Raw genomic sequence first — 10,411 nt, forward strand, 5'->3', positions numbered from 1 at the left:
GGTATTTATGAGCAATTGGCTTCCTGGGTGAATGTGCCCAGGCCTGCCTGAGGTGGAGCCTGGCTGCGGCTCCGAAGAAATGCTGCTACCTGCACTGGTGGCTAATGCAGAGAAACCTCCTGGGTGGGATTTCTGCCTGGGTGGCTTTCTTTGGAGCTGGAGAAGTGGATTTTCCTCCCTGTTTCACACTCTTTTGTAGGTTTTAGTCAGAAGTGGGGGGACAAGATGCCACCCAGCGTGCTCTCCTTGTGACTCCGGGATTCCCCTTGAAAGGTGACAGGGTTTGCAAAGGTCTTTTGTGCCGTCAGGGTCCTTGTTCCTATAGGGTGGAACAGACTATACACAGAGTCTGGCTAACATCTGTCCTCATCAGCCTGATGCCTCACTTCTGCCATGCTTAGGTTTCCCTGGGAGTTACCGAGTGTGCTTTGAAGTGGGTCAAATAGGAAAGGGATGTAGGGATGCTGCCCTGCCATCCTCCTGCTGCACAGGGACCTAGGTGCCCTACCCGCTGTTCAGATTTGGAATTTGTCCCAAAGATCTATACACACTTTTTCCCAAACTCTTCCTGTCTCCTAAAACAGCAACAGCATAAAATCTACTTGTGTTCTTCGCTGTTAAATGCTGATTAAGGGAGGAGCGGCACGAGCAGAGAGCAGCAGTGAGTGCCAGTATGCTCAGTAACCTGAGCTTCTCCCCTATCGCTGGCATCTCAGCTTCCAAGGACACCCGAGGTACTGCCGGTGTCTGTAGCCGGAGCAGCCGGCGAGCCGGCACCCCTCCGGGCGCACCCCTTCCAGCCCCGCAGGCGCAGGCGCACACGACCCGCCCCGGCCGGCACCAACGGCTCGACGGGAGGAGGCGGTTTGTTCAGCCCGGCCCCGAGGCGGGCCAGCCGCTCTCCCCGCCTCCAGCGGGCCGCCGTTCGCGCCGCGGCCATGGAGGCGCAGAAGGAGAACCGCCCGCAGGCCGCCCGCCCGCCGGTGAGTGCCGGGCATGCGCCGAGCGGCGCCCGCCCCGGGTCTGCTCCGTCCCGGGCCGCCGGAGCCCTACTCGCCCTGCCGGCCCCGTCCGGCTGCGGAGCGGATCTCCGGAGCGTCTCCGGCGCCGGGCCGGGGTGGGCGGGGGAGGCGCCGGGCCTTCCCGGGGCCTCGTGATGCTCTGCTCGTGTCGTGCGCCCGGCTGCGCGGGGAAAGCAGTTAGCGTGGACGGGGCTTAATAAGATGATGAGAGAGCTCTCCCGCTTCCATCAAGGTTTTGGTAGCTTGTACCCGAGAAACGAGCTTTTCTCTTGAACTCCGACTGCCTATCTGGCTTCGTCCCTTAGATTTGACGTAACTTCGGGCACGTACTCTCATCCCTTTCGACTTCTGCCTCTTGTTTTTCTGTGGAAATGTGCAGGCCGGAGGTGCTTTAAGCAGGCTTGGATGCTGAGTTGACTTCCCGTCCCTAAGAGAACTCGCGCAGTCTAACCATGATGTGGTGTGAGGTTTTAGTGTATTTGGGCGCCAAAACTGTGCATAAATGTTAGCGATCTAGCACACGCCTTCACCTTCAGGCTTTTCTTCCTTGCAGGGTAAGCTGCAGTGCAGGGTCAGCGATCAAGAAACCAATGAGAAAAACACAGCTTCCAATCCGAATGACTTCAGCGATCCCATTTACAAAGAAATTGCTATGACCAACGGCTGCATCAACAGAATGACCAGAGATGAGCTTAGGAATAAACTTGCGGAGTTCAAACTTGACACCAGGTTAGGCTGAGCTGTGAACCTTCGGGTTTATCTTTGAGCATGATAGAGCCAGAAGGAATGGTTATTGTAAGGCTTAAACACACAACACAAAGTGAAAAGGAGGCGTGCTGTACCATCTCACTCTTTTTGTTTATGTGCAGCGTTGCTGGAGCTTTTGTTGCAGGATTAATGCGTATGGTAATGCTTCATGTAGTTTCAGAAACACGTGCTGTCTCAACTGGTGATGCAAACAAGTGAAAGTTACCACTATCTGATACAAACGTAACCTGTTTAACCATAATTTGTACAGCTATCCAGCAGTTATTCTGCCTTAAATTTAAGCAGAAATCAAATAGCAAATGACGTATTTGTGACTTCCTCCAAGGTTATGAATCTTCTTTTTTTTATTATTCAGTTGTAGAAACTCTGAAACATGTTTTTTATTTTTCTAGACTGAGTAGTTTGGGTTTGTTTGTTTTTGTCGCTGTATTCAACTAATTAAGTTGATCAGAATAAGTCTTGCATGTAAGCAAATGGCACATCATCTCTGATGCAGGAAATTGAGCAGATAGCCATACACCATCCTTTCCTCTGAGATAATTTCAATGGCAGAGCATCTTCTCTTTCAACTTCTTTTATAAGTTGGTTAGGGACAAAAAGTAATTTTTCCCTCTGTCAGATGTCATACTATCATTGAATTAAACCAGAAGAATAAATCGGAATGAAAAAGGCAGTTCAGTGTTTGTAGAAGAGGCTGATGTTCTCAAAATCAGGTTTAATAGTCCAGTTCCATTTTTTCTTTGTAAATCAGTGGGCTGCTTTTCTAACAGTATCACTTGCTACAAGTCGCAGTTTCATTTGAAATATATGGTTTCAAAAATAACTTCCAGAAATAGTTTGTCTGTTCAGCTCTGGTTCAACATGTAGCAATTCTGGCACCTGTGCTTGAGTATTACAATATTGGTGTTAAAAAGAAACAGTAACTACGTTCACTTGTCAGACCTAAAACCAGAAGTGTTTCTGACAACTGAAATAAATTGTAGGGTATTTCAATCAAGTTAATCAAGTGCAATTTTAAAATCTAAACTGCCACAAATTTATAATGTGGGCATTCCAGCTGGATTCTGAGTTAACAGTGCCACTGAAACAGAAATACCTGAAGTGCAAGTCTCTTCAGGCAGGGGACGCAGGGAGAAGTAACGGAGCAGTACTGCTTCCTGGACCAAATGTTACTAATGAGCAATTTATAAAGACTTGGGCTGCACAATAGCAGAGACTGCTGAGGTTTGCTGAACTGGAGGTGACTCTGCAGAGATACTGGGCGTCTGCACCGTGCTTCTGAGCCTCTCTCAGAATAATGATATTATCTAGGCACATCAGTTGTCTGGGATATTGCAGCCTCTACATTATCACAGAAAAGTGAGTGTTAACAGTATGATATTGAATTCAGTCTTCATAAGTGCTAATGCTCAAAATGAGGTTATAAATGATAAGCATTTGAATGCTGAGCATAGCTGTGGTTGTACAACAGTGCAGTAATTGATTAAATGAGAGTGTAACCCTAGTTACTTTCCTTATCTCTTTAGAGGAGTGAAGGATGTGCTGAAGAAGAGACTGAAGAACTATTATAAGAAGCAGAAGCTGATGCAGAAAGAACCTGCTAATGGAGACAGCTACTATGACTACATCTGCATTGTTGACTTTGAAGCAACATGTGAAGAAGGAAACCCACCTGAATTTATACACGAAATAATTGAGTTTCCTGTTGTCTTATTAAACACACATACCTTGGAAATAGTAAGTGACCTAATAATGAGTCAGTATGCTGTTCTTTGTTATAATTTCTTTGCTTCAGAAAGTCTAGATTATTTCCTAGATAGACGTTGAACTTCATTAAAAATTGCAGCTTTGTTTCTCCCCTCTCCAAAACCTGTCCTCTGTGCCTCTTACACACGAACAAAGCTAACTTTCTGGTCTGAAAGAAGCTGTCCCTGCTGTTGTCTCTCTCTACTGATAACAAGCAAACTTTCTCAATCTCTCCCTCTTCTCTCTGCTTTTAGATCCACAAAGCTATTTCTGGGACTCTAGGGATTTATCGTTTACAAGAATTAAGATGTTCCATGGTCCCCTCTGAAGCAAAGAGCAAGGAGAAATGCAGAGTTCTAGAAGGGAGTTCAGAGAATCTCTGCTTCTCAGTGAACTAGGTCTTCTCTTCTTACAGACCGACAGCTGTCTAGCCTGGTTTTAAAACTATCTCATAGAGATTTGCTGTCCTAAGTGCTGTGTGCCCGCACATCCTGCTTGTAGGAGAAACTCACCTGCTATCTAACTGAAATGATGAGAGACACTGAAATTGCAGATGCCTCTGACTAATGGTACAATTAAATACCTGGAAGTTTTAACTGGAGAATTTCCAGTAATCTGTGATGCTACATTAGATTGTAGCCACTAATTATTGTCTTTTGAGCTGTGGGCAAGCAGAAGTAGTTGCCTTTCAGGCTCCATAGCATGCTGCTGACTGATTCTCTTACCACAGGAGGATACATTCCAGCAATATGTGAAGCCAGAGATCAATCCCAAGCTTTCTGAATTTTGTGTTGGTCTGACAGGGATCACTCAGGTAATTTGTGCTTGTTTTTATTTAGGGAAAAATTGAGGAAAATGAGATGTGGTGTTGATGTTTTCAGACTTGTTTTGTAATTCTGGAAGAATTTTTTTGTAGCCCTTGTTTTTTCCCCTCTTTCAGCTACTTCCCCAGAACTGATAGTGAATTTACTAAGTTGGTCATCCAGGTGTAATTAGGAGCTGTAGGGAAGAAAGTTCCTTTTCTAATAATATGTAAAAATGTAAGCATTAGTGTGGGAATGCATCTTTTGAATTGCAGTGATTCCTTTTCTGAGACTTTTCTTCTCGAGTTAAGGAGTCCTAGGATAACAGTAATTTACAATCAAGTGACATGAGCGGGAGCCTGAGATACAAGCTCAAAGACTTTAATCCAAGTTCAGTGGGCGACCAGCCTAGTTACTTTTATAGGTACCATCTGGGGTCTGGATTTTTAGTGGTGGTTTTGTGATGCTTTTTTTTCAGTTTAGAAAAATCTGCCTACTTTCCTGCTTATTTTAATATATAGTCTGCTTCCAGTTATTGTGAAGGCACTGTAATAACTTGGCAAGTGCCTGTATACCAGTATAGTTCTTACCTTCACACTGTGTTTTCCTGAAAATAAATGTTCCTCACTTTTCCTGTTCTTGTTCTCTTAGGACATTGTTGATAAGGCTGATACATTTCCTCAAGTTCTGCAGAATGTTGTAGACTGGATGAGGCAGCGAGAACTGGGAACGAAGTACAGCTATTGCATGTTGACAGATGGGTATGTCCTTATGTAACTTCCAGCATGCTCTAAAGCTTCAAAATGATGTTTAATCTTTGTAACAGTATTGTTAAAGATAGACTACCACATTTCTATTTTGCTTTTATTCCAGTTTTAAACTTTTAAGTCAGGAAAGCTGAACAGTTTGAAATGAAGCTTCAAGTCCACTAGATGGCACAGTTTCCTTTCCAAGTTTCTGAGTGCAACTAGATGATGTTCAGTAGGCTTCTTGTCCTTTTGACTTCTTGTAATTCTCTGTTTCCATCTGGTTTTCATAGTGCACTTAGCTCTAACCAGGTCCCGTGCTCTCCTGAATCTGAAGGTGGTGCTGTGATTGTGTCGCATCCTGTGTATGTTAGCACTTGAATAGGTTAGCAAAACACAGTGCTGTGCTGAATGAAAGAGGGACAAACCTTGGAAGAAGACCAGAGTTTATTAAAAAAAAAAAAGAGCATGGGGAGGAGTCTTACTATAGTTCCCTGAGACTATTCTCAGGTAAAAACACAGAGAAATGTTCTAGTCCATGGCATGGGCACTTTGAGAAGTATCACAGAATCATAAAATGGCCAGGGTTGAAAAGGGTCTCAAAAATCATCTAGTTTTAACCCCCCTGCTATGTGCAGGGTTACCAACCACCAGACCAGGCTGCCCAGAGCCACGTCCAGCCTGGCCTTGAATGCCTCCAGGGATGGGGCATCCACAACCTCCTTGGGCAACATGTTCCAGTGTGTAGTGTCACAGTAGTATCACAGTAGCTGAATTAAAGCACAACAAAACGCTTAATTCATCCAGTTTACCGAGTGGGAAAATTATTTTGGCTGCTGGACTTTTTTTTCTTCAGAATTCCTGAGGGTTCGGATAATGTCTGTAAATCATACTCTTCTGGTGAAGAGCCTTTATGGCTGAAATGTGGTTGTGCCTGGTATGAAAAGTAAGGCCATTTAAAAGCTGTCACATGAGACTTGATCTTTACAATGGAGTTCTGTGTACACCTTAAAACTAAGGAGTGAATTAAAGATTGAATTGCATTGCTATTATTTGGATAATTGACAGCTAATCCTATTTGACTGACTTTCCCTGTGATTGGGTTGGTATCTTTGAAAGCAATAGATTTTTAAAGAGACAGCATGAAGACAAAACTGGTATAAAACTAGTTATACTAGTTTAGTTGGGCTTAAAATATGTCTGGAATTCTTCAGGGAAATCCCCTCAGTGATGCTCCTCAAAGAAAATAGGTGCAGTGTTTGTGTAGACAGCTGCAGGAGAGGAAAAAATGGCTTTATAAGCTTCAAGCTATAGTAAACTTGTTGTAGTGGTTCCCTTCAGGAAGGAAGGATGAAGCGTGTGGGGTCTGGCTCTCCTAAAACTAAGCACAGTCTTGATTCAGTAACATTAGTTAAGGAGAGAGAGAGATGCATACTGAGTGATCGGGGACATTTAAGATGTCATTTGCTCTGCAAGAACTGTTTATGCCTCTGGTGTACAAGCCTTTGGCTGTGTTAGAGTTGATGTGTAGGCTGGGAAGTTGGCAGGCTACTTTTTTGTTTCAACTTAGGGGATCTGAAACCATCATAGTAAAAATGTTTCTTCTTTTATTTTCTCTATCATTAACAATGTAATACTAAAAAACTGCATGCTAGGCAGCTTTTCCTAATCTGAGCTGCTTTCCTCCTACTGACACCAAAGACAGACATCTTTTTGTGCTTCAGCTTTGCAGTAGTTAAAATTGAGAGTATATCAATTATTCACTATTGATGTTTTTTCTTTTCTCTATAATTAAGGTCTTGGGATATGAGTAAATTTTTGAATATCCAGTGCCGTGTCAGCCGTATCAAACACCCTTCGTTTGCCAAGAAGTGGATCAATATTCGCAAATCGTATGGCAACTTCTACAAGGTATGCATCGATTGTTGTTTCTCTTGCAGGAAAATGTAGTTTGTCTCACACGTCTTCTTGTACCTGTCATTCTTACCTGTGTACGTATGAAACTATAGTACTTAATCTAATTGCCTGATGCCTAATTTTCAATGTTCTTCATGCTCACATCTCACTTAAACAAAGCTTAGCTTAGCTGGAAAGAATCTGTATTGATTTTGCAGTTATTGTTTCCTGTTCTCAAGTAGTACATCACTGCCTCGGATGTCTCCATGGTGATGGGAACAGGAAAAGATGAGGACATATCTAGTTGCATCAAATTATCAGGAGGAAAATAATACCTGGTTCAGCACTGAGGTTATCACTTACCACTGCTTTCTTGCACTGTCAAATAACCATAAAATAAGTTATTAGAGATTCTAGTGAATTGCAAGTCAATGTAGCAAAACTATTGGTTTCAATGTGATTTGAACCTGGCTGACAATCTCCTCTTTAAGGGATTGTGGTATCAAATGTTAACTCAAAAAAAAAAAAAAAAAAAAAAAAAAAAAAAGACATTTAATAAGATCTTTACTTTGTGGTGGGCAAATATGACATGATTACTGAGTTTACTCCTCTAATATTCACTATTTCTAGGTGACTTTTTCTACTGGAAACACATTAGAACACAGAACCATCCTGTTAATCCCAGGGATTCAAACCAGACAAACTCTTTTCTTTCTCTGTTTAGCAGTGGGAGTGATACGTTGTCAAAGCCAGCGAAGATTATAACTTGGAATTAATCAGTTTCTTTTAATTCTTGGCATTTTGTTTTGAATGCCAACACTTGCAGAACTTATAGTTGTTCACTGCTTGTGTTTAGCTGTTCTGCAATTGAATTTCTCGCTAAATAATCCTGATAGACAAAATCAGTGATAAAGACTCTGTTGTGACTTTTCCTGTGGAGTACCCCACAACTTGCAGGTGTGCCTCCCCTGTCCAGTTTGTGGGTGTTACAACAGGAGTTGTGTGTTGCTGGGTTTTGTTAACTGTGTTATCTCTGTTCTGCCTAGCTGTTAAATCTAGTAGTAGTATTGTGCAAGGTCTGAAAATGTTTATGTCCCATGCTCGTGTAATCATAATCCTAGGTTGGAAGGGATCTGTAAGGATTATCAAGCCCAACTCCTGACTCCACACAGCAGCCCTCTCCCCCACCCCAAACTGGGGTGCAAACTGAAGTTTTTATATCTCTTTGTTTTTCTTTGACTTTGTGGAGGACAACTGTTTATTTAATAGTTAATGAGGAGAGAAGTTGGGCATTTCCTACGTGGGTAAGTCAGCTAAGCCTCCTTGTCTACGCAGACATGGGCAGCTGTAGGCGTTGCCGCTGTTTCCTGTGGTATTTGGAGACATTCGTAAACTTGATGCCAGCAAAAATCAGGATCCTGATACTTCTTAATCCCTTAGCACTGAAAAGAAAAAAGAAAGAAAACCTGATTCCCTCTGCTGTGCCACTTCGGTAATTCCTTTTTTATAAGGGTTGTTAAGCATAGCTGGACCACGACCTCTGCCTTTGCCAGTGGTGGCACCTGTTGAGCTGATGATGGCGAGAGGTTCTTGAGATGGTCCTGAGTCTAGACAAGCTCAAAAAAATGAATGCCTGCCTCAGCGAGTTGCTTTGAAGTTGAAGCATTAATGGTCCAACAACAGGCAACATGAAAGAAGCATGTGGTACTTAAAATCTGCATCTGTTTATATTGCAGTGCATTATAGAACCTAATTCTTAAATGTGGTTCATTTTTTCCATCAGGTTCCCAGGAACCAGACCAAGCTGATGATCATGCTTGAAAAACTGGGCATGAGCTATGATGGGAGACCTCACAGTGGACTCGATGACTCTAAAAACATTGCAAGGATTGCTATAAGGATGCTGCAGGATGGCTGTCAGCTGCGGGTGAATGAGAAAATGCATGCGGGACAGCTTATGACAGTCTCCTCCTCTGCTCCCTTAGAGGGAGCCCCAGCTCCACAGATGCCCCGCTACAGAAACTAACAGCTCAGGGGTTCAGCTCTAGGAACCCCCTGCAGATACCCACTACAAACTGTGAACAGCTTATCAAATGGCCAGCTCTGCAAACCTGTCTGCAGTGCAGAATCTGAAAGCACCTTAACCATCAGTCTCTGATGAAATATAGAGGAGCGTGGAAGCTTTTTGCTCTTTAAACCTTGTTTTACATCTTTCTTTTGAATATGTACTGATGGTCTTGTTGTTTGCACCTTTTCTAGCAGTAAGATTGACATATGGAATCCAGGCAAAGTGGTAATTTTTTAAGGACGAGTAATTTATACATATGCATAGGTTGGCTAGGCCTGCGCGCTACTGTTCCTCACCAGCCTGTGGGTGGTATTTATTCATTATTCCATACTATAGTGATATCTAGCACCTGATTCTTCATTGCATACAAACTAGATGCTGTTGGAAGAACTGAAATGCAGATTGTCTGGGCTGGCCTCTCCTGGTAAGGCATTCTCACTGGGGTTCCTGCTGATAAATGTATTTCTTTTTTTAACAAATCTAAGAGAAATAGAAGCATGTTCGTTGGTCCTAGAGCAGTAAATTGATACTGCAGTTGTTATTTTTATTTTAAATTTAAGGATATGCTTTTCTGTGTCCCCATCAAATTAAAATAACTGCGTATTGAATAAAAATTTCATTCCCACACCATGATAGTAAGTTTTTTAACTTGTATTTAAAAAGGAGAGTTGCTTTGGGACTGAACTTTGAGGATCATATCTCCTATGCCTGCTGCACTCAAGTGGGACAGCCTATTTAGACATTTGTCAGCTATTTTGACTTAAAAGTGAAACAAAAATTTCAAAATTCTGTGTTACATGTTGTTAGGAAATAGAAGCTTGTTTTGTTTTAGATACTTCAGAGACTTGCTTGACTATTTTTGGTACCTTCTCCTACCTCTGTTACCATGAAACTATGCCTTTATCTGAAAATCTAGTCTTGGAAGATGAATGTAGATGCTACCAGAGAAGGCCACATCTAATAACAACTTCTGCTTTCCTCTTTGGTCAAATGTGACCAAAGTGTTCATTTACTTTTCTCAGAGGACCCTTACTAAGTGATGTATTTTGATTGCTCTTAATAATAATAAAAAAGAGTTTAGTATCCCTGTATCATGACTTCATTCGTTATTTCTGCCACTTAACATTCAGGAAACAAAACTGGTAATGCAGAAGTACTTTTGTTAAGAACGCTCACAACGAGTCTCACCAAACTCCTCTTAGCACCACTTCTGAATTGGTTCAGCAGCACCTGGAGACTTTATTTTAAATTCTTACAAGAGAGTGAAATACCGAACGAGTCTCCACTGTTTCATTTGTAGGAAGAAAGCAGTTTTCTTTCCAGTCAGACACACAAGCACCATGGAGACAGCTGCTATAAAAT

General features: G+C 42.4%; 1 protein-coding gene across 3 annotated transcripts; it reads left to right on the plus strand.

The window, feature by feature from the left end:
• The first annotated feature begins 831 nt into the window (after nucleotides 1–831).
• Nucleotides 832–10,140, plus strand: ERI1 (exoribonuclease 1). Of its 3 annotated transcripts, none has more exons than XM_085222642.1 (7): nucleotides 832–983; nucleotides 1,576–1,751; nucleotides 3,317–3,527; nucleotides 4,267–4,350; nucleotides 4,991–5,100; nucleotides 6,882–6,996; nucleotides 8,765–10,140. In XM_085222642.1, the coding sequence occupies exons 1-7, from the start codon at nucleotides 939–941 to the stop codon at nucleotides 9,005–9,007; spliced, it is 984 nt and encodes a 327-aa protein (XP_085078768.1). In that variant the 5' UTR covers nucleotides 832–938; the 3' UTR covers nucleotides 9,008–10,140. The 3 variants fall into 3 exon arrangements, with proteins under 3 accessions (XP_085078768.1, XP_085078769.1, XP_031408908.1); XM_085222643.1 differs by lacking the exon at nucleotides 832–983 and adding an exon at nucleotides 1,322–1,344; XM_031553048.2 differs by lacking the exon at nucleotides 832–983 and adding an exon at nucleotides 1,366–1,484.
• The last annotated feature ends 271 nt before the right edge of the window (nucleotides 10,141–10,411 follow it).

This window comes from Meleagris gallopavo, chromosome 4 (genome assembly GCF_905368555.1).
Source record: "Meleagris gallopavo chromosome 4, MGAL_WU_HG_1.1, whole genome shotgun sequence".
Taxonomy (NCBI): domain Eukaryota; kingdom Metazoa; phylum Chordata; class Aves; order Galliformes; family Phasianidae; genus Meleagris; species Meleagris gallopavo.

Bases quoted from the DNA above. Each gene is read 5' to 3' on its own strand.
- ERI1 (XM_085222642.1), top strand. From the start codon at position 939: ATGGAGGCGCAGAAGGAGAACCGCCCGCAGGCCGCCCGCCCGCCG. The intron at 4,351-4,990 runs GTAATTTGTGCT...TTGTTCTCTTAG, and splicing joins GTCTGACAGGGATCACTCAG to GACATTGTTGATAAGGCTGA. The intron at 6,997-8,764 runs GTATGCATCGAT...TTTTTCCATCAG, and splicing joins CGTATGGCAACTTCTACAAG to GTTCCCAGGAACCAGACCAA.